The 23,878-nt window shown below is 40.5% G+C and overlaps 2 protein-coding genes across 2 annotated transcripts in view; one reads left to right on the top strand and one right to left on the bottom strand.

Moving 5' to 3' along the window:
• Window positions 1-15,598, bottom strand: part of LOC129369534 (A disintegrin and metalloproteinase with thrombospondin motifs 7) — a 119,458-nt gene extending 103,860 nt beyond the window's left edge. Inside the window, exons 1-2 of the mRNA XM_055045019.1 lie at window positions 15,158-15,598; window positions 11,086-11,453 (exon numbers count right to left, since the gene is read on the bottom strand). Coding sequence (XP_054900994.1) covers window positions 11,086-11,453; window positions 15,158-15,278 — 489 coding nt within the window. The 5' untranslated portion in view covers window positions 15,279-15,598. The remainder of the gene's footprint in view (window positions 1-11,085; window positions 11,454-15,157) is intronic.
• A 2,281-nt stretch (window positions 15,599-17,879) lies between these two features.
• Window positions 17,880-21,270, top strand: LOC129369382 (relaxin-3 receptor 1-like). The gene has a single exon (XM_055044730.1). The coding sequence runs from the start codon at window positions 18,054-18,056 to the stop codon at window positions 19,197-19,199; it is 1,146 nt and encodes a 381-aa protein (XP_054900705.1). The 5' UTR covers window positions 17,880-18,053; the 3' UTR covers window positions 19,200-21,270.
• Window positions 21,271-23,878: the final 2,608 nt, after the last annotated feature.

The following is a 23,878-nucleotide window of genomic DNA, read 5'->3' as shown; positions in this document are numbered from 1 at the left end:
ATCAAATGAAAACATTACTTAGTTTTCCATTTTGAAAATTACATTAAAATTATTCAAGTTAATATTGTTTTTTCTTGGTCTTAACTAAAAAAGACAATTCCATTTTGACATAAACAGTACTAGGACAAAAAAAATGTTTAAAGAGGTTTTCATTAAAAAAAAAAAAAAAACATATGACATAATTATTTTCCCCCACAAAAATAACTAGTGCAAGAAATAATTTTGCTGTTTTGGGAGTTTGCCTTTTTCAAGTTTAAATGTACCGAATAATATGTCTTACCAAGATTCATCATACCAAGTAGTTCCCTTTTGAGTTCAAACTGAACCTACAACTTGCAATAAAAATCATATTTTTACATAAGATTTTTTTTTAATTATGCTTTTTTAGTAACCTATGTTGCAGTCTTCTGACCCAAATAGCCAACTTATAGAGAGATGTATTTGTTGAACACACGTCATACACAAATATATGCCAGGTATGCAGAGACACATGTCCAAAATGGGGTTTTTCCCAGGTGAGAAATTGTGAAATATACAAAATAAGGTTACAAAGTGATAAATTAACCTGGAGTTGGAGTAGATATAATGGCACAAATCAAATGTATCTGAAGCGTTGTTTGATTTTTACTTCACTTTCAGCAGTTGTTAGAAGTAAATTAGGAACATTTGAGTTCTCTAAGCTTTAACTTTGATGTATCAAAGAGAATTTCTTTCAAATGGGAAAGACAGGACAATGTACAGCTGAAGTGAGTCAAAAGTATGCTTATTTTCTATAATTTAGGGAATGGCTACCCCGAATTATACGAAGTTGACCATGTCTCCGATCGGTGTCATAATTACCAAGAAACAATTAAGCTGATGCTAATATTGCCCATTTTGTGCGCAGCCAGAGACCCAATACTACTGACCTGATGATTTGTTTCTCGACAAGTTAATGTTTCAAAACATGACAAAAAAATAATTAAAAAATCAGCAGCAATAGTTCAGAAAAAAATACCAACCACAGCCATGTCAATCATCCCCAGAACTGAATCCTATAGAAAACCAGCAGGACGAGCTGAAGAGTCGATGAGACGAGACCCAGGAGCTCCTGACAATTCAGAGATTGTGCAAAGACAAACAGCAGAACAGACCCTCCATCTGTAAGCCCAGGATGACGTTCTGCTGGCAAAAGGAGGCTGACAAAGTGGCATTGGGGTTTCTCTACAGGAGAATTTGGTTTTCTTCCTGGTGTACTCAGATTGAAACCTGAACATTTCTAACACTTTCAGTGTCAGATTCCAAAAACACAATAAAAGATTTTATACCAATAAACTGTAAATATTGTCTTGTAAAGGCACCTATAAAGTAGAAAAGACCTGACAGCATGCAATACAGACTGACTGTTTTAGAATGAAAATGTAGCTCATTTGCGACCTGTAAATCTCAGTAATCCTGATAAAATATGAAAATCACAACTACAAAAGCTAAATTTCCACACCATAAATCACAGTGACAGGGACACCGGAAAATATTATCAATGGCCACTCTTCTTTTTCTTTTCCTTCTGACCATCCTGGCTTTATATTTAACTCCTGTCCATCATCTGCTCCGGTTAACTCTCCTTCAGCTGTCAAGGAGCTCCTCGGCGCTCAGACAGGAGGGCTGGCATACTAAACGGACAAGGCGAACGCTGAACGGTGCGCGAGGGACAGCGACTCTCGTCACCGACAGATTCAGAGCCAGACAGGAGTAGCAGAAATGTAATATGAGCATGTTAAGAAGGTCATTTACAGATCTTGTGCAGCAGACAGATCAGAGGACGAGTTATCGCTGGGTTTTTCGGAGCGGATGCATTTGTTCTCATATGAAACCTACCTGTCATTGAGCATAAAAAGATACTCAAGTGAAACAAAAAACATTTCAACATTTGCTTTGAAGATCAGGATGGATTCTAAAATGAGCGTCTTTCTACTGGAGATGTTACGAGTTCCTCTATTGGAGTGTTGTGTTTTTATAAGTAATGAGAACGGTTTAAAAAAAAAAAAAAAGCACATCTGTGATGCCTGGACTGATGCAATGAGTGACAGGTGAAATGAAATCATATCAGGGGAGTCATTTTGTACAATGGACGAGGCGTAATGAGATTTTCTGCACAGATTTACCGCAAACAAGCCTTATAATGCAAGTGACTTTATTACCACCAGACATTAGTAATAATAAAATCAAGGTTCTCTCAGCGACTTTAAATACAAGTAAACGCTAAATAAATGCTGTTCTTTTACAAGTGTTAAGTTTTAGTATCTTTTCCACAACAGTATAAAGAAGAAAAAAAAAAAAAAACGCTTCCACACTTTCCACTTGTTGGAGTCTTTGTAAATGCCAACTTATCTCTGCACCGCTGTTGAAGTCTGCATCGTTTAATGTAGCAGAGTTTTCCTGGCATGACCCAAAGGTTGCAAGTATGAGGCATCTCCTCTTAGAAGTTCAAATTTTCGATGCAAAAATACATTTTTATAAGTCGGGGGTAATCAAGAACTGTCAACAAAATGCAAGTTTCTTAGTGAGGTTTGTGGAAATCTCTCCACAATAAAGCTTTTACCATCAGGATCTGCTCCACCTCAAACAAACCTGCAAGAACAAAAAAAACAAAACAAAAAAAAAAACTCCCCGAACAGATGGTAACACCTGAGCTTCCTTCTCTAAGCCGCACTGCTCATCTGATCACATCTGCTCACTAAGCTACAGCTTAGAAAACATCTGGTGTAACTTTTCAGATATTACAAGTAAATCTCAGCTTTTTGAAAATTCAATCAAATGCTTTGATTATAAATTCTCTACTTTAAATTGTTCATCATAAAGAACAAAATAAAGCAACATTTGGGGGCTACATGCTGCTCCAGCTGGTGTTTTCAGCAGCTAAAACTGCTGGTGTTTTCCTAAAAGAAACTTTTAGGATCTTTTAGCAAGCAGGAAAAAGTTTTAAAATCATTATTCATCACAGTGAATTCCATCTCTCCAAATTTTTGGAAGGAAGTTTACGTAAAAGCTAATGATGTACTGTTTTAACCTTTACCTGTGACCTATACTGTTTTAAAATATCTGTAACAGTTCACTAAAAATAAAGCTGCAATCCAAGGATTGCTTTGATAGATGTATTATTTTGTCTTATTTATTTTTCTCGTCAGCGAAAGGTGGCAGCAGCTGTCAGTCTGAGCACAAACAGGCAGATGACAAAGGTTTAAAGTCCCTGCGTGTAAAGTTTTGTATCGCATGAAAAGATTAGAATGGAAGTTGCTGAGAATGAATCTCCAGGTATATGTGTGTATTTTTACTATCAGCTCCCAGGCTAAAATCTGGCTTCACAGTGACAGTATAAATCATCTGTCGTCCTCAGTGACATCAAATGGGTCCCTATGTGGGTTTTTAGAACCAGCTGGCAGTCTGAGCTCTGCCAGAGGAACAAGAGGCAAAGTAAACAAAGTCGAGCTATAGCTTATAAGTCACTGAGAGACTCTGGTCACCCAGGGGTGATTACTGGCAAGGAGAGACAATGACAGCATCTAAACATACCGTGGAGGTATCTGCAGGTACCTTCACATGCTGCTTAATATTCTGCAGCCACCTAACAGGCTGCAAATTGACTCCAGTAGGGATTTTAACCGTCACTTTTGTGCTTTGTGGTTTGATTGGCATGCAAAAATGATGGAGAAGAAAAGGAAACCGAGCAACTGGAGATGCGTTTTGATCCACCTCTATCACAGCTTGTGCCTTTCTAGTTTTATCACGACATGTTTATTTTAGGTGGACTGATTAACTTCCTTACAGATGTAGCTGTGAGCATCTGACAGACAGAGGGAGAAAATAATTGGATTTCTGAAAGCGTTGAATGTTGGACACACACTGAGCCGACATGTTTCATTGCTGCTCATTTATGCCATGTTTGAAGCTTTGCACGATGAACTACAGTCCTACTTGAGGATGATGTTGAGATTTATACAGGATCTTAATTCAAACTGATGTTTCATATTTGGGTTACAGGTCTTGCGGAAACATAAGTCTTGGCTGCAGTGTCACTCTCCTATTTGATCTTGTGCCTATCTGCTTATAAGTTACTGAAAAATGAGACAAATGTTAGACTTCATAAGTGGGATTGTGATGAAGCTGTTCCGCAAGCGATGAGAGTTAGGAGAAATGTAAGTCCTCTGAGAGAACAGTCATACGAAATGCATACCTTAGATTTTATTTTCAGAGGGCCTAAATATCTCTGTGGTTGCATAACAACCCGACTTTCATGAGTGTGGCTACATCAGTCGCTTTACGCAACTCAGAACGCAAGGAACCGCAGCCCGTCTTCAGGTCTGACCCCTGTTACTCTTAAAAGAGAGCCTCACTCAGGTACGTTGCTCAACCTCATTCTGTCGTTAACACCCTGCAGCACTCTGAGGGGGTATAACAGAGATTACGTGGTAAATCAGCAGCTACACCTTTTAATTCGACTCTTGTCACCAAGCAGAGCCAGTACAGCAGAGATGATACAGACGGCAGCCCAATCTCTGCCAATTAAAAACCGTAACGGCTCAGAGCAACAGTTCTCATTACCAATCCCTCAGTGGAAAGAGAAAGTACTAATCCTACAGATTCATGAGCATTATTTAATATATCTTAATATTCCGGCTTACTATTGTGTGAACTTTTACAGGCCACACACATTATCTATTTGCAAAGTATTTGACCAATTCTGTTGTATTTCAGAAATAGCCAAACTATAGTCACCTATTCTCCTCGTTGTTTGCTCATGCAATTTCAGATCTGACAAAAGGAAAGTTTGCTGAGAATATATTGCGCTGCGTTCCCAAGTCGCCCAGCGAAGGAGGCAAGGAAAAACAGAAGGTGCCTCTTACTCACATTTGTGAAAAGGTTGGTGAAAAGAATGATAGAAAGTAAAAGCAAAGGATATAGGTCACAGTTGGCACACGTTATCTTCTATAGCTTTTTATGTAAATCAGGAAAGGCATAAATGACTATTAAAACATTTAATTATAATAAGACACTGTGACGTTCCAACAAAACTGAGCTGCTGCAACAAGACAGTTCAATGTCACTGTAAAACAGACCAGGGCAGAATCAATTATTTTGATAATTGATTCTTCCATCAATTATTATACCTACAAATTTTATAAATTTGCACTTTCTGCAGATTTTTAATCAGACAATTATTTTCATTTAGCCAATACCTAATACCTTTTAATAATAAATAATCATCGCATATTGTCTGCCGTGAACGCCTGATCATTTGTCGCAAATAATATATCAGCAGGCAGGGTTTAATACAAGTTTCTTTTTTTATTTTCCTTACATCATTTGAACCATGAAACTTGAGGAGCTCTGGGTAGAGCATATTTACAGACAAAGGTTTTATTAATATCTTAAATCTAAAACGTATACATTTTTGTTTAGTTTTTGCTTAAATGCTGGACTGAGCACTTTGATGTTTCAGCAAATGGGCATTTTTAGGTCTGTATGCTCCAGTTAACGATTAATCGGTTACTAAATTTGTTGACAATTATTGTCAATCATTTCAGCCCTAAACAGATGAGATGAAATGTTTTATTTTTCCACTTAAAGAGAGTCTGAAAATTTAATTTGGTGCATGCTTACACTGTTTGAACAGCTGTGGTTCTTGGTATAAATTATTTCTAAGTTTTATTTTGTGGGAATGCTCACCACATTCACCGTTTTTTACTTGGAGCATCTCCTCCTTTAGAGGTCTTTGTCCTCAAGTAGTTAAGACTCAGTCCGAAAGATGTCATATCAAAGTAGCACTGTTCACTGGATGGAGAAAACAACTTGGACTGAAGGGAAAAATGTATCCACAACTGAGCAGAATATTAAATTGGATAAGTCTGATTTTCAAAACCCTTCCTACTGGAACCGTCTTTTAAAATAAACACAGGCAGCACACACCCATTGTTCATGAATCTCTCAGGGGACTGGTTCCACTCAGAGCGCAAAGACATTTCCTCAAACACATATAAGGAATCGATATTACATCGACTACACACTTTATAAATGCGCAACTGTAAGACAGACTTCAAAATTACACATCACAGCGTGCTGGCGAGGAGCTGGAGCCACGTATGGCGAGAAGCGTGTTTCGTTCAGGCTGAAATCAGGGTTCGTACCATCGAAACGCCCCGGGGCAGTGGAGAATCTATAAAACATCCTGACATGTTTTGGTTTTATACTAACCAATTAAGCAAATGTTTTTCTTAACCGACAACCTGCTGAACACATTTACCTAAACCTTGATACGCTGCAAGTCAAAAATAATGGACAGCTAAAGAAGCAATTCCATTTTAAGAGTAAAAGGAAACGAGGAGCGCTCTCAAGGTTCAGGCAGAAGGTGGACAAGCAGCCCAACCAACACCCAGACCTCAGCACTCAAACAGGAAGCACATCTGCTTCTTACTGTGCTTTCAAGAGTTTTTCTAACTGTACGTTTGCTGCACAGAAAGTTTACACTCAAGCGGGAGAGACAGGAAATATAAAAAAACCAAAGAAAGGTTCTCACACAGTTTCCAAAGACTGCTTTTATAAACGGGCAATTAGCTGCTCTTGGAACACAAGAGTTTCTCTAAACAACAACAATCCGGCAGCTGAAGCATAAAAACGGAAAAAACAATAAAAACTGTACCGTGTTGTACAATAATGAGTCTAACTCACTATATCTCAATCAAATACATTAAAAAAAGGACAAAGGGTTCATGAAACCTTTCTGAGATCGTTAAATAACATCCAGTGCAATGAATTGCCTTGAGAAATCCCCCATTAGCAAAAAGAGTCCACCTGTGTGTAATGTAATCTTACTATAAAACCAGATGTTTGTGGAGGTTTATTAGAGAACACCAGGAAACAGCAATCGAGATCAAAGTGCTCAGGGACGAAGAGGTGGAGAGTTTTATGACTGTGTCAGCTTACAAACCCAAACCTCAAGCTCCCAGCACCTTAAAGCATTCTTCCACTCAACATTTCCAAAACAGAAGAGTACGAACATGTGACGCATCCTTCTCACATAAACAGACAGGCCAGGCAGACAGAGGATTCATCCGACGCAGCCAAGAGGTAACCCCAGGGGAGCTGCAGGGAACCACAGCTCAAAGTAGGACGTTGAGGGAACAGGACGGCCATTATTCAAGAACTCCACACAGCTGCCTCTTATGAAAGAACGGCAAGAAGAAAGCTGTAAGAAGTCACTCTGAAGGCCGGCAAATGTCACATGGAGCACACAATGGGCGTCCAGCTGAAAACCCCCATTCTCAAGGTGTAGCATGTCGGTGGCCGAATCATGCTTTTCTTCAGGGAGAAGATACAGAGTCAATGGGAACATGGATGCAGCCGAGCTCAGAGGAATCCTGGAGGAAAACAAGTCGAAAGCGGCAAGAGCCTCGAACTCGGCTTTCCTCACGAGACCGAAGCCGAACATACGACCAGAGCTACAGCGCAGCGGCTTAAAGTCAAATTATTTTTGACTTTATAATTGACCAGTTAGGATTGGAACCAAAACCAGATGAAGGATCTCTATGGAATCTGACATTCCCAGACACTATCCATGTCTGTCAGGTTGCTCAGTCGTATTCAGTGAATTAGGAGATATTCAATACTAATCTCTGTTATCCCACTTTCCATCCATAGCATTTGGGTCTGAAAAGGACTGAAGCAATAAAGACATTTTCAGAGTATTTACTAAAATGTCCTTTTTAGAGGGACGCCATCAGAGAGCAGCTTCCCAACAAAGGCATGCGTGGACTTTGGGGGAGGGAAGTTCATACCTGGACTTGTGTGAATTTTTAATTCTCTATTGCTTGTAATCTAGATAATCATAAAGTTTGGTGTGGTTAAATTGCGTGCAACCATTGCCGCGGACATGGCGGTGGATTAAGTGGAGCAGAAATCACCAGCAGCATTTTGAACGAAGTTGATTTAAATTTAAAATGTGCAGAAAATGCCCCACGCTTGGCTTCTTACTCTTATCTCGCCAAACACGTCAAAGTGTGTATGTCAGACCATGAGAACTAAATGTTGAATCCTCTGAGCAAAGAAAAAAAACCTAAACAAAAACAAACTCTTTAAGATGGTGTGTTTGTTTCTGAGATTACATATTTTTCCTCATTTGCTAAATTATTGTTTCAAGTTATCTTTTTGTTGCCTAAGAAAACAACAACGGTTCTTCTGGCATTGAGTTTTAGCTACACTGTTTGTAATAATGACAGTGTTTTACGTCACTGCCCCACTCTTCTTAGCAGATTTCCCATTCAGTCAAACTGAAGGGTTTTGGGTCTTCAAAGTCTCGTTTAATGCAACACCACAGAATCTCAATCAGATTTAAGTCTGGACCTTGATTGGGCCGCTTCAGAACCTGAACTGCATTTTTATCTTGCCGTTCTGAAGCGGTTGTGCCGGTTGTGGATCGCCGTCCTTGATACATAACCCGGCTGAACTCTACTTTGTAGAAATGGCTTCATAATCGTTTCCTGGCAGAAGACAAAGATTTTGTTTTCAAACAGGTTGGCCCTAATTAATCTCTTTGACAAAGATCCAATTGAAACTGAACCACTTATGGTAAATCCCTCATTTAAAAAGTGCAACCTATATTTTCACATCAGGCAAATAGGATTTGGATTACCTGTTTTTATCTACAAGTGAAGCTGATTTAATTTACTTAACTTTTTTTTTTTAAAGTTTGATTTAAGAAAAGAGTTCAACTAAAGTTTTGTGTAAAGTAAATTAAAATGAAAAAAAAAATTTCAAAAAAAGATTTCCAGTCAATGTAAAACAATTACACATACAAACTGATGCTTGAATACAAAGGTTTCTTTTCTCAATAATTATTTCAAAAATATTTAACATATAAAACCAGCCAAGAATAAAAGAAGCGATAAAAGAACAAGTACTGTGTTTCTTGGATATTACCCTGCAGTGGGCTGAAATGAAAACTGCTTCATTCAGAATATTGCAAATTTTTAAGTTATTTTAAAAAAGCGGCCCTGGTACTTGAAAAGTTGTTTAATCAGACTGTTATTTTAATCCAAAAGCAGTATGCACTGCAGTGCAGTATGCTCTGCACAGTTGTAGATACTCAGTGCAATGGAACAATCACAAAAAAAAAACTAAAAAGAAATAATTTTCTCCTTAGTCAAGGTTATTTAGAGATAATCACCCTAATCCAGGAGTGCTCAAGTCCAGTCCTCCAGAGCCGCCGTCCTGCGGCTTTGAGATGCAGCCTTTCTCCAACCGATAGTTGCAGGATGGTGTTTCTGGAGAACTGGACTTGATCACCCCTGCCCTAAACAAATAAATAGCAACAACACTGTCGCACCATCATGAAGGATGCCAAGAGGGGGAGAGAAAAAAAAAAAACATCAATCTTTTAAATTTTATGTCTCGGGGTTTGACAGAGAGCCGAAAGATTTCTGGAGAAAGTTTCGCATTCAGTCGAGAGGTTTTGAACCGTCTCAGCTGCAGGCTTTCAAACCTCGTAAACCCGGTGGTGGTGAAGGCATCGTGCTCCGAGGCCGGTTTGGTGTCACTGATGCTAGTGCACCGCATGCAACGGATGAAATATTAATAACGATGACCATCTCCAAATTCTTCTACTGCAACTTTAAATCTACAGCTCTGTGATTGGGTAAGAGAACAATCATCCAAAACAAATCAGAAGTGGTTTTATAAAGGAGTCTAACTTTCTGTAATTCACTTCCACACTAAATTTGTTAATCAAATCTGCAGCAGGCCTGGGCCTCCAGAAGTAATAATAATAACATGCAGCATAAATGTTGAGGCACAAGCTGCTAAAAGAATGTAGATATTAATAGAGGAGTATAGATATTGTCCTCTCTGCACATAAAATATTGACACCGTCTACATTTTTAAAATCCATACTGAGTTATAATTTGTGCACGGGTTAAAATCACTAAAGTTTGGATAAATCAATTAAAAATAAATTGTTTTGACACTCAACCGTATGATATGTTTACCAGGTGCAACATCAGGTTTCTGTCCTTTTTCCAAAAGGTTGATTTCATGGCTTCGTCATGAGGAGAAAATTGATTCTTCTAAAGTGGCCGAGGCGACGTAACCTTTTTTTAAACCAGCTGGGTCTGTAACGACGCTGCTGAGGACAAACAAAACAAATATGCACAAACACCACTGCTGGATGCAGCAACAGTGAAAGTCTGGCAAAGCGTCAGAGGACAAGCCCCTGTTCTTGGGTTACGTCCATGGACTGATTATTTTGATCGCTGCTGTGCAGATTAAGAACAGTCCAGCTGAAGGAAAGTATGCAAATCTCCCCAGCACACAAAACTGATTTATTAAACAAAATTTAAGATGCTTTAATCAACGGGGTTTGGATATAGCCCTCTAAATCAGGGGTCTCCCTGCCTTGTCCTTAAAATCTACCGTCCTGCCGGATGAATCCCTCTTCAACATAGCTCAACCAAATAATTCAATGACATGTCCAGCCTGCTATCATGTCTCTTTTGATGAGATACTAATAAGATGCAGAGATGCATCTATGACCCGCAGGACAGTAGATCTGGAGACCCAGGCTCCAAATTAATCTCAGAATGGTTACAAACAAAAAATTCTCACACTATTGAATTTATGTCTCCAACAAGTGTTTTCACATATTAAAACGCTATAAGTCATAGGGTTCTTTCACAAACTTTAATGTGTGTACGATGCAATAATAATCTCACCAAGCATTTTTGGTCTAGTTTCTAGTGCAAATATCTCAGTACCCTTGAAATAAGACAAAAATAACTTGCGAGTAAATTTTCATGAGATATAGTGACTATTTTAAGTCAATAAGTCCTTAATATAGTTGAAAAAGGACGAGCCATATCTTAAATAATCTGCCAGTGGAAAATTATTTAAGCTTGATCGACTTAAGCTCCTATATCTTGCTGAAAAGACATTGTCTTATTGCAAGTGTACTGATATTTGCAGTAAAACCTCGATTTGTGTTTTTGCAGTGTACGTTCTCCCATACATTAAACACAAACGCCAAGCTTTGACATTATTTCAGATCATCGTATTACTCACCAGTCCATTGCATGTACTTATCGCAGCACTCCCCTTAGCAGCGGCCCTGTCCCACACCTCGCCTAGATAGTGACACCTGGGGTCTCCGGGCCGATGGATCTTGGCCCCTTCCAGGCCACCGTACCTCCTCTCTGTGGTGAAACCCGGAGCCAGCAGGTTTGGGTTAAGGGTGAGGTTAAAGCGCAAGCTGTGGCCGCCGTGCATAAACTGGTAGAAGACTCGATCGCTGTCTGCTCTCTCCTGGGAGGTTTCCCGGCGCTGCACGCGGCGGGCATGGTGAGACAGGATGTTTGACAGGAAGTGGCCTCTGGCATCGACTCTGGTGGGGTGAACCACTTCATACGGAGGCAGGTCACGCAGAAATCCCTCTGTAAAAGCCACGGTGGGAAAGAATTATGTTTGGGAAGATGGGCTAATCTAATGTGGGACTAAAGAGGGCAATTAAACAATTAAGGGTCTGGAAAGCTGTGAATCAGACTCTGAAACTCTAAACCACATCTCATGACTGCATAATAACGTCATTTATGTGCTTGGATGCAGGCGTAGTCTTTCATTAATGCTTCAAAACCTAATTTCCTTTTCACCATTTGTCTTTCACTTTCATGTGCAGTGGGTTAATTATGGCTTTTGAAATTTATTCGAATGGAAATGATCCTTAATTTCCTCCAACCTGAAGTGAATGCATCAGCAGGATCAAAAGATGAATCTCTAAGAGCTCCAGAAGATTGATAAAAACAAAGAAATTTTGCCTTCAAAAGGCGTAATAAAGTACATATTATTCAACAACCCTTCTAGAGGAAAGTGGGGGAATGTGGGTTAGTTAACCCGGCATGACATTAAAATGTCTTAGAGCTCAATTAAAATATATATGAAAGAAAATCTTTTGTATCCATTCAGGTGTTGCTGGAGAGAAAATGCCCAAGCTGCACATTCCTTAGTTCAACTCAAATCATTTTAGTTCAATTTTATTTTTGTATCTATAACTTGATCAGTTATCATTTGCGCATGTTTTAAGTGAAATCAGGCGGACTGCCTTAAAGCAGTCAGCATATTACTTATAAGACATTGCAGTCAGAGTGATCCCAGTTTAGAGAATAAGGGAGAACATTTAAAAAAATACTCAAAGTTGACAGCTGGCTACAAAAGCTACATTCACAGGAAACAGTATTTGACTTTTTCACCTCAACCAAAAAAACGCAATATGAAAATAATATAATCCTAAAAACGATGACATAAGTTTGCGTCAGTGAAGCGCATCACGTCACCTCCCCACCGCTCCTGAGTCCGACTACAAACCCAAACAGACTTCTCTATAAAAGTTTCTGTCACAACAGGTCATTGCCGTTGGATGCGTTTTCAAAGTGCGACCGTGTCCAGGAGTGGCTGAAAGTTGTGTGAAGCGCTTTGGGCTCTCTGGACTAAACGAAGCACTTCAGTTTGCCATGTCTCACAACATCGTGACAATGCCGTCGGCTCTCATCGCTCAACGTCTTTAAAATCGATCCGTAGACGGAGCATCAATTATTCCTTCCATAAAAATTGTTCCAACGTCAACATGCTTCATCTGTGCATGTAGGACACTTGTTCGCACAGACGTCTGATTGCTGCTGCATCACTCAGTGGCATAAATGGCCATGCAAAAAATAAAATTCAGCCAAACATTGGACTTGGGCATATTTAAACAATATTTTTTGTCACATACCGGAGGACACTGAGGCAATTTTTAAGCATCCAATGTGATATTTTTCTCATGAAATACAATTTAATTGTTGTAGTACAACAAAAATAGCCCATTTTTATAATCTTTAGAACAGTCTTCATCAGGAGTAAACAATTTCAGACAATCAGATTCACTTTTAATCCTCATAACCCCGGATTAAAGGATATCAAGCTTTAAATAAAAGATTACACATATACAGCCGGGATCCCCAGATTCCACCTGTCTTACCTTAAAAGAATACAGCCGTTTTCTACGACTGTAGCCAGATTTGTGTTTCTTGTGCATCTGAATGTAGTGTCAGTGTAATATCTGCAGACAGTGTAGCAATGGCAGCTTGAAGGATACATCGCTGGGAAAAATCAATCTCACGGTGAACACAATTGAAATTCCTTCACCGTCCCGCAATGGGGTGACAAAGCATAGAGATTGGGAAAGATGCCATTGCCACAAAAAAAAAAGTTACAACAATGAAATGAATACAAAATGCGGAAAAACTACAGATTTTTGTGTTCAGGTTTGGCACAAAAAGAAGAGATAGGTGGTTACATCTGAAAAACACTCAAGGTCCGTTGAACTCGCATTGAACTTTTATTAGTATTCTGTTCGTCCACCTCAGATGCGACACCTTAACTTTTCTTTTCTTGCAAAGAAAGGCTGAGTCCACAGAGAAAACACCTGAATCTGTTGTGCTACAATGCCACTGTCCTTTAACTCTGGCGAACGAAAATATTAGCACATGAATCTTTTGATTGCAATGTTGCTTCTCTACATGAAGCAACATTCCCACATTAAGCATGCCTAAACGTGTTTTGAAGTGAAACAAGAACGTCTCATAAAACTGAATGGTGCTGAGGAAACGCGTCTTATCAAGGGAGTGTGTGAGATTTTACTCCTTTTCCTGACACGTGTTACTCGGCATAGAGTGAATTTAGACTCATCGCCACTGAGCACACAAACCAATTTTCTTTCCAGCGCTGCAATTTTTAAATGGATTATAATCCAATCAAAAACAGAATTATGGCAGTGAAAATTGTCCTTCCATCACAGATAAATGTTTTAGTAAGTTTAAATGCAATACTTGTTTTTTTTTTTTTTTTTTTTGATCACACTTCTTCCTTATATTTGTTTTTTTTGTTTTTTTTCCAAAAGCCAGGCTTTAATAAATCATTTATTTAAAACGTTCATATTTACAGCCATTTTCTTGGTTGTTTTGCTGAACTGATGCAGACTAATAATTGGACCCTCATGATTCAGAAGAGCAGCTTTCCCACAGCCAAGAGGTGCGTTTGCTGACGCCGTAGTTTCGGGAATGACTTGTTGCAAAGCTGAAACACATTAAATCTCTGCAGTCATTTCCAAGGGGTGGCTTCCATTTGTCTAGCGAAACACAAAGGGTGACTCTTTATTTTGGCCAGGCAGTCTGCACTGATGCGTTTGGACAAATGAGAATATCTTCAAAAAGGCTCTTCATTTCAGTTATTAAATTTATTGGAAATCAATTGCATTACAGAGATTTAGTTGTAAAGTTTTCATTAATAAATAGGAGATTTATTAATAAACGGAAAACTTGTTAACTTGACAAAATGTAATGTTTGTTACTGGTTTCCCATTTGGTTTAAGACACTCTTACTTTACTATCTGAGTTTCTTCCTTTTTTTAACTGGTTAAGTGATTCCTCCCCTCAGCATCACCTCCTTGCCTCGAATCCTCAATGCTTCGTTTTCTGTCTCTCTCTTCTGATGTGAACGGGATTCGAGCTTGGGAGCGCTTTGGCTTTCCGCATCTAAAACAACAAACTCAGGGAATCGCTGGGAGGAGTGGAGTGGAGTGGAGAGGTGGAGGCGTGGGAGTGTTTCCGACCAGATATCAGATGCTCCTGTCTCCACGCGGCAGGAGAATGGGAACTGGCTCGCGCAATAATAATAATAAAAAAAAGAGATACTGTGCATATTGCATCCTGTAAATTCCCAGAGTAAAGCTGTGGTTTCCTGCTGCTGACACGAGAGGTCAGAGGTCAGCGTCAGAGCAGAAGCACTTTCCCAAAGGGTTTCGTGTCGGATCAGATGGAAACGGACGGAGCGGCTATGAAGCAGATGTCCGGAGCGACCATAACGAGCTGTAACTGCTGTGGTCGGCTGCAAGGTTTGCGAACAGAGGTCGCAGCTGCGCTTCTAGTCACAGAGACAGAAAGCCACCAGTCAGGGCTTCTCGCCTTCTCTGGCTTTAATTAGACGCACTCAAGGAGCAAATGAAGCGCCGCGGAGGCAGAAGGCGCAACAAGAGGTGGTGTTGATGGAAAAAAGAAAAGCACGGCTCGAAAAGCCTGGTGGGTGCAGGGGGGGAACCACTGACCTGGTTCGTGAGGGGATCCGAGAGCTCTGCAGATCTCCAGCGCCGAAAGAAGCGCGACGAGGACTTGAATGGGAGACGCTCTTTGTCCGGCAGCGTGGAGCCCCCACGCCGAACGGCTCATCTCGTCAGGACGGGAACCTGCGTGTCAGGAACATCTAATGCCTTCCTATAAAGCTCCGCGGCGCTCAATTTAGATGAAGTCCATATGAGTTGGATGCGCGCTCGGCGTCAACTTGGACCACGCGCTTCAGCCGCCACAGTCCTAATGAAGATCTCCGGTAGAGGCCTGATCATCGTTTGCGTCCGCCGCTTGCTTTGGGCGCATTCCGGCTCCAACCCTGGAACTTCTGCAAAGTCGGCTTTGGCACTTTATCGAGCGATCCTCGGTCTTCCTCCTGTCCTCCATCAGTCTCCTCCCGACGACCAGTGACAGCTTGAAAACTTTTTTTTTCTTTTTTCTTTTTTTTTCCCTCGGCAAACTTTTTGCAGAGCCACCCCCACAGATGGGAGGACCCTCAGACAATAGGCTGGCTCTTCAAGGACCGTGCGGGGGCTTAAAGGGGAATGGCCGCACCAAGGAATCGTATACAGCCAAACAATCCAGCCCAGAAAGGCTGAGGTCTGCCGGGTTCTCAGTGGGTTCAGACGAGGACCCGCTCAGATGGGATGCATTCACTTAAAATCGGAGAAAACATTTTTAGGTTGGAAAGGGGGGCTGCGTTGGAGGGGTCCACAAACGTGAAGTCCCACAAATGATTTTTTTGAGAACATTTATCACATTTTTAAAACACGCGGCTTGATGTTTTAAATTATTTCTCTAACTTCTTTATTATGGCTTTTTTAAAACAACAACAAAAAAAATGCACTGGTGTCATTTTTGAAGAGAAAAGGACATTTATGAACACAACCTCAATATCTGTGGGCTTAAAATGAACTTCCTTCTGTTTTTTTTTCTTTTTTTGCATAACTTCATACCACCTTAGTTGCCTACTTTTAAAAAATATTTAATTACTTGGTTAATTTTGCTTGAGTGTGATTTGGTTTTCCACCTTATGCGCCTCTCAGGGTGACACAGAAACAGCAGCTATATACTCACAGAGACTTTGTGTAAGTCATTTGCAGTCAAAGGGTTCTGGTTCCAGCTTTGAAGGAACCAGAACTTTGAAGAACTGCTGCTCAAGGACTGGGTCAAGAATGGATACTTTGGGACAGCGGCAGCATCCCGTCCTCTTTGACAAGCATAAAAAAAAATACATGCTTTTATGGTAGACTGCAAACATCTCCACCTAGAATGCTAGAAATGTGTAACTAGATTGGTCTCTGGTTGCCAATGTGTGCGTCGCAGACACAGGTATCAGCTTTCCAAACGTCTGGAAAACTTAAGCAGGTACAGGTAGTTTAGAGTCAGCAGTAAAGTGAAATGTGCCTGTAGCTTCTTAAACTTTTCTCAGCTGCTGTTGTCGGGGAAAAGCTTAATTTAATACCATTTAATAGTAAGTGTCAAAACTTTATGCCTCAACGCAAACCAATTAGTTATTTTTAGCATTCCAACCAGATGTGCAAAAATATGCCTGTTTAGTTTGCCAAAACTAAATAGACACAGCAAAAAAGCTGAGGAATTTTTGCACTACCTTTGCAAAACTTAAAATGTCAAACGTCTCCGAGTTTCAAATGCGATTTACTTTTTCCACGTGACCTCATTCAAGTTATAATAATCAGAAATTTTCATTTTCTGTTTATCTACGCTGGCTGCTATCTGGAACATGTAAAGGTGACAAAGGGAGAAACTGTCTGTGAGACAAATAAAAACTGCCCCCTTTGGCCCTCTTTGGGAGCAAGGACACTCAAAAATACCAGGATTAATGTACTGTATGCAAATGTAGCGTATTTATAATAACAGACCTTTGTGTGACATTTGTCACTGAGGCACATTAACAGACGACGTTGCTGACGAAGCAGAAGTTGCCCAGAAGAGTGATGCCAAAAAACTCAAAGCACCAGCAGAAACGTAACGAAGATAGATGGACAGATAGACAGATGTGTCCTGTTTGACATTAAAAGATAGAAAGGACATACTGACAAACCTTTATTTTTATTGCACAGCATACAAACCTGTTCGAAGTAACTCAGTGGCAGCTTAAATATCCTAAGAAAGTCTAAATGTTGTAGAAAATCAAACCACAGTATATAAACGTCATGAAGAGGTCATGGTAGGTCAGTGGTTCCTATGGTCCTGTAGGTCCTGGTGAGCTCAGATGGATGCTGCCATGTCTGGGAGGGAGGAGTTAATCCCCCCCCAGATGCCCTCACACCCCTTCGCAGGTCACCCTTTTGTGCAGCATTCAGCTTCGAGCCACACAGCGCAGCGGTAACTTAGGAGCTTTCCCTTGTGCATCGTTAGACCGATCCGTGTCTTCTTGTAAAGCCTCAAGCGTTTAAATGTTGCCCACCATGATCTCTACAGCGCGTTACACTTGTCAGCAATACTGACATTTGTTGTTGTTAATTGTTGCGTTGCTGCGCCAAAGTGATCAGTTTGGTTGTTTTTACGCACAGCCCGAGTGCGCAACGATTCCAGTCGCAGACCACGCAAGCCCGTTTTGCATTAATGAAGAACGCGACGTCTTTCGTTTTCACCAGTAAGTGTCTGACATCTTTAGAAAGTGAATGACGGAGCTTTGCTAGTCATTTCTAGCGCGGGACAGTCTGCTTCTCTCTCTTTCCGTTGACCAATCCTGGCGCTGCGGCGGAGCGACACACCTGTATAAAAGCGGATTCCGGGTCAGCTGACATTCAGAGGGGGAAACGATGAAGATGACAGGGTGCTGAGGAAGAGCACAGAATCTCTATCTCCGATGGGGATGCTCTGCGGGTCGCGTGTTGTGCGTTTTTAAGAATGGATGAGCTCTTCAACCAAAGCGCAGCGCCGAACCAAAGTTCCGCTGGAGACGACAAGTTCACATTCGAGGACATCGACGTGAGCGCGGACGGCTCTCCCATCCTGAGGATATTCATATCGGTGGTGTACTCGGTGGTGTGCGCCGTCGGCTTGGTGGGGAACCTTCTCGTGTTTTTCCTCATGCGGGTGCGACAGGGTCGCAAAAGATCCACCATAAATGTTTTCATCACCAACTTGGCGGTGACGGACTTCCAGTTCGTCCTCACGCTGCCCTTCTGGGCCGTGGACACGGCGCTGGACTTCAGCTGGCCGTTCGGAGACGCGATGTGCAAGATTGTCCTGTCGGTCACCGTCATGAACATGTACGCCAGCGTCTTCTTCCTCACCGCCATGAGCGTGACCCGCTACCTCTCCGTGGCGTCAGCCCTGAAGAAAAGGTCTTACAGAAGGTCACGGTGCGTCAGGTGGGTGTGCGCCGTGCTGTGGCTGGCCGCCACCGCGGCCACGGCTCCCACGGCTGTCTTCTCCACTGTGACGGTGGTCGCTGGAGAAAAGCTGTGCCTCCTCAGGTTCCCAGAGGGACACGACTGGCTGGCCCTCTACCACATCCAGAAAATATTGATCGCTTTCGTCATCCCGATGTTCATCGTTTGCGTCAATTACATGATGCTCCTGCGATTCGTTAGGCGGAAAAGCATGAACGGCAGCAACCCCAAACGGAGGTCCAGGGTCACCAAGTCCGTCGCTATTGTCGTTTTGTCCTTCTTCTGCTGCTGGATGCCAAACCATGCCATCACCTTCTGGGGCGTCTTGGTCAAATTCAACGCGGCCAACTGGGACACGTCATACTACACGGTGCACACGTACGTGTTCCCGGTCACGGTGTGTCTGGCGCACACCAACAGCTGCTTGAACCCGATCCTCTACTGCCTGATGAGGCCGGAGATCAGGAAGATGCTGAGCGGCTTGTTCTGGAGAGTCTCCAGTCCCACTCAGAGCAAGGCTTGCGCCACGCGCTCCGTTACGCACGTAGAAACCCAGGGAGGTGTGCCCCTCCAGATCATAGACAACACGGAGTACAGCCTATCCATTATAGACCGCAAAGGTTCGTCGAGTTCTAAGTCAATCCCGTACACCCACTGAATGAAAACGCGGCCTCTATTTATTTATTTATTTATTTATGCTCAATCAGCTGGCATTGCTCGTGCGTAATGTTTTTTCGCAAGCCTGAAAATCACCAATATTCCACGCGTGACGAGTCACACGGAATGATCATTTCGTGCGAAAACTATAAAACAGATGACTCATTCTGTGACTTTTCTATGAGATTAGTCTTTTCACTCTACAGTGACAAGAAAAAAAAAAGAAAAAAAGAAGAAGCCTGGGACTGGACGGATCAGCCTGGCCACGCGGAGAAAGGCGGAGATATTCACTGTTGAACTCTAAAATACGACAATGTTTTTTGCCATGACATTCGCCATGTAAAGCCTGACTGTAAATAAATTGCTTTTCCATCATAGAAAACAAAGCTAAACAAAAAAAATTGGCTGATTATTTCTCCAAGCTGATTACATTTTGTGATTTTCATTTGTCTTGAATTATAATAACGACTTTGCAGAATTATGGCCAGAATTTTCAATGGGTTTCTGGATATAAATTGTGCACAAGTCTTTAAGAGGTTTAATGAATTGGTTCTAATGCTGTGCCAAGCAGCACTGCCTTCACTTGTAAAACATTTATTTTGATACTTTGCCTCCATTGTCTGTTATATAGTGGGTAACATGAGCTATGAAGTCCAAACAGCAATATATGAAACCGAGCTACAGTGAAAAACTTAATGGCCGCCCTAGAGGCTTCTACCACTACAAGCTAATAATGTACAGACCCATTCAATACAAATGAATATTATTGAAAAGTCCATTTATTTCAGGAACTTTATTACTAAATGAAAAATTATATAGAATAGTTACTCCAATTGGTGATTTCCAGCCTTTGTTTCGGTTAATTATGATTTTCTGCTGACTATGAAAACATGACATTTAATCACAAAAGACCAATTAAAGAGAATAATTTTAAGATACATAAGTGTATCTTAAAATGGGTAAGTTAAATGCTTATCTTGCCTATTTTTAACTGGTGCTTTTAATTTGACAAATGAAAGTATTTTCTAATATTTTGAATATGACTTTCTTACCTGATGCATTTAAACACTGCATCATATTCATTAAAGAAATGTGTGGATTTAATAAGACGCAAAACAGACGAATAAAAAAAGGTGCACAAGTGAATTTTAGATGGCTGTCGGTGAGAAACTCTCTTTCCGAAACAGAAATCTGCCCAACGAGAACTGTCTTAATTTTCACCTCAGACTTGGATATTTCAGCTTTTCAGCTAAACAAACCACTGAAGTTTTCTTCTACCTCTCAGCAAACTGGGTGAGCCCAAATCCTGCCACTCGGCTGCTCATAAACACTAAATATGAAAGTGGTTGGAAAACTTGGTGTTTGGTGGTACTTGTTATAAAATGTTTGAGAATGTTGTGCTTCCTGTGAGTAAAATAAATAAATAAATGCAAATGTATGCAGTCAATCTCTCCTTGAGCACAGAGTGGAGATGCTGATTTAAATAAATACTTAACGGAGCGTTAGATTGAAGAGAACCGTTGAAAAATGATTTTCATCAGTCGGCCACCTGAGCTGGACTGATGTGTAACCAAGACACATCAGTCCTAAATTTCCATCTGTCATCTTTTGGCTGAAGTGGAGGCCCTCCACAGACAATGGAGGAAAGCTGCCCACCAGGCAGGTTGGAGATGAGGGAGTCACCTGGGCGCAGATGGCGTGGTCGGCTTCCAGCTTTGTGGGCTGATGTTTCTCTTCTCCGTCTGTGCTTCCTGTCCTCTGCACCCTTTGGCGTCACTGTCGAGAGATTTTGTGTGACCTCAAAATGCCATTCTTCCTCTCACTTTTCCACGAATGCATCAAAAAAATAAGAAAAGCAGCTGGAAATCTGTCTGTCCGGTGTGTTTAGGTTGTGCAAAATGAAAAAGGGATTTCACAAGCTCTTAAAATGAGGGAATATGTTTATGAAGAGTGGACTCGAATAAGCTTGCTTTAATTAAAACTGCAGATTTAACGGAGGATGACAAAGCTTTGGGCTCTTAGCCTCGTTTCTGGTGTAGCTAATACCATTACAAAGCACTTTTTATAGCATGTTGGCGCATGTCACCCAGCTGCAGGCTTCCCTCAGGGAATGCTTTTGTTAGTGAGACATCTACAGAACTTTTTATATTGACTTACAGCTGTTGATTTATACACTTCCAAATAGGCAGAATGTCTTTAATATTTCAATGTGGTCTTGATGCATTTCTCTACAGGCTTTCTGGATATTCTTCGAAGCTCAGTTTCTGTCCAGTACCTGACAAACTTTATGCATATTTTGTTTTCGACAACTTAACACTGAGTTTGAAGAGTTCAGTTTTACTTCTTTTGTTCTATGTAAAGCTTTTTATTCCCATTTTCGAATCTTGAAAAAATAAATAAATCTATAATAAGACAGGTGAAGATGCAAAGTGCCGTTAAGCTATAATAAACGTTTTTAGGCAATTATCAACCAGGATAATACATCTCTTGGCAGATATTTTATCTCCAAAGATATGATATATGCACATCTAGTGGAGAGTTTTTAGCCTCAAGCATCTTCTTTCAGACTGAAAGACATGAATTAAGAACATCAATGGTTCCAAGAAAACCTTTATGGTTTGAAGAAATGAGATGGAACTTGAACTTTTTATATAGCACTTTATATGCAGATGAACGTTTGAGAGTCAATTCTCTTTTAAATTGTCAGTTTAAAAGTCACACCTGGTTTGTCACTTTTTTGTAAGTTTCCCAATCAAAAAGTATATTTATGTTGCATTGATGTCGCCAGTTTTTTGTTTTTCTTTATTAAGTAACGTCATTGCATCATTAGCACACCTTGCTTGTAATCTGCATGACCAAAAATTAAAACACGTATTACGTGAATTCATTTTAAGTAGTCTATTTTTGATTTATTGTGTATTGGCTAGCTGGTTTTGATCATTTTCATTCTCTTATTTTTTTAGTGCTGTATAATTTTCAGTGGCAGTAAAAACAAACCTCACCCTCTGGGATCAATGTGTTTTTTTGACGGCAGCATTCTTGTGAAACTGCTTTGCAGGTGTCATTGTCACAAACACGCTCTGCACCACACAAATGACTCTGTCCGTCGAAACTGACCCTGATTTATTACAGGCGTTTGAAATTCAGAAAGCAATATTAACAATTTCATTTGCCTCTGTGCACCTGCAGGCCTCAGCGTTTCACACACAGCATCTGAGGAGAACCTGGGAAAGCATCTAGTACCTTTGATAGAAAGATTATTTCTGAATCCATCGAAGAAAGGCTGGGTTGTGGGATTATGTAACTAGATAGACATAAAAAAAAAAGCTAAAAAAAACCAAGATGCAAATAATGTGGCCAGATAGTAAATTAAAGTGACTCTTAAGATGCTATTTTTTAGAGGCAAAAAGACACAAGTTTTCTACATATCGCCGCCTCCCTGTTTTATTGAAATTTGTTATTAAAATATCTGATATAGACAACAAGTAAATGCTTATGTCACATGCAAAATAACGCAACAGATACATAAAACTGATGAAAGGAGACTTGATTTAGATTGTACCGTGGTTTCAGGTGCGTTTGGTAAACACTGCCCCTTACTGGTGGCTGCAGGTCAATACCACAAAATCTTCAACGCACTTTTCAGAAGCATGGTGGATTTAAATGCCAGACTTCATCCAAATTAATATGAAATGCTCATCTCAGCAGCGCAACAAGTAAAACTGATTTAAATAAGTTCAATAAGCATATGGTGATGTATTTAAAAAGTGAATTCTCTGCTCATTTTGAGTTTGCCGCTAATAAAAAGCAATCGGTTTTTCATAAATCAAGCAAATATTAAGATAAAAAAGAATAAAAAAATTATGCATTGTCAATTTTGAAACACAGCTCTGCTGAAAAGTGTGGCCACAAGCTCCAAGTCATTGGTTAGGGATATTTTTGCATGACTTGCATTGTTGCATGGAGACAATCAGCTAGAGGCTGTCATCTGTCAGATGTTCAGGAAGTTCAGATTGTTTATCAGCCTTCTGCTCATTGACATCCAGTAGCTCCAGTGATTTAGGAATGCCAGCACTCCACTTAAAGTCATACAAACATAGGATATCACATAGGATATAATATTTTATATAGATCTGTTGATTGTACAGAAATTAAAAACAATCAAGCCAATTGTAAATCAAATCCAAATGAACCAAATCCATTCAAGTGTCATGGAGCCACTTAAATCTCAAGTCTTATGGTGTCAACATGAAAATGAATAAATCAGAATCTACTTAAAAACAAAGTGTCAGGTGATTAAGAGCCCAGTTTGTTAATTGCCTTCATTTCAATTGTCTCTGAAAGTTCAAGTCTGAGTCCAACACTACACCCAGACTTGAAACCAGGTCAGTATTTTCTAGCTGGGTCGATAAACAGATTCCTCAAGGAGAGGGACAGTTACAGTAAAAAGAAAACAAGCAGGAGATCTTAATGTGTTTGAGGTGCAGGAGAGTACAGAGGGTAGAGGGTGAGACATTATTAATATATATGTGTGTAATGTATCTACAGGGTGAGTCAGTTTCTCTGATTCACCCTGTAGTGTTCATCCATGTGTTTACAGCAGCGTACTGCGTGACAGCGGGGCGAGCGTGACATCTTCCCCATGGGCTAAACCATTGACCCGCTCACCCATCGGCCCAC

This window comes from Poeciliopsis prolifica, unplaced genomic scaffold (genome assembly GCF_027474105.1).
Source record: "Poeciliopsis prolifica strain line A6 unplaced genomic scaffold, Auburn_PproV2 SCAFFOLD021, whole genome shotgun sequence".
NCBI lineage: Eukaryota > Metazoa > Chordata > Actinopteri > Cyprinodontiformes > Poeciliidae > Poeciliopsis > Poeciliopsis prolifica.
Note: the sequence above shows the minus strand (reverse complement) of the source record. Positions and strands in the feature narration are given on the sequence as shown.

What these genes read in the sequence shown, in the direction of transcription:
- LOC129369382 (XM_055044730.1), top strand. Translation starts at nt 18,054, where the DNA reads ATGGATGAGCTCTTCAACCAAAGCGCAGCGCCGAACCAAAGTTCCGCT.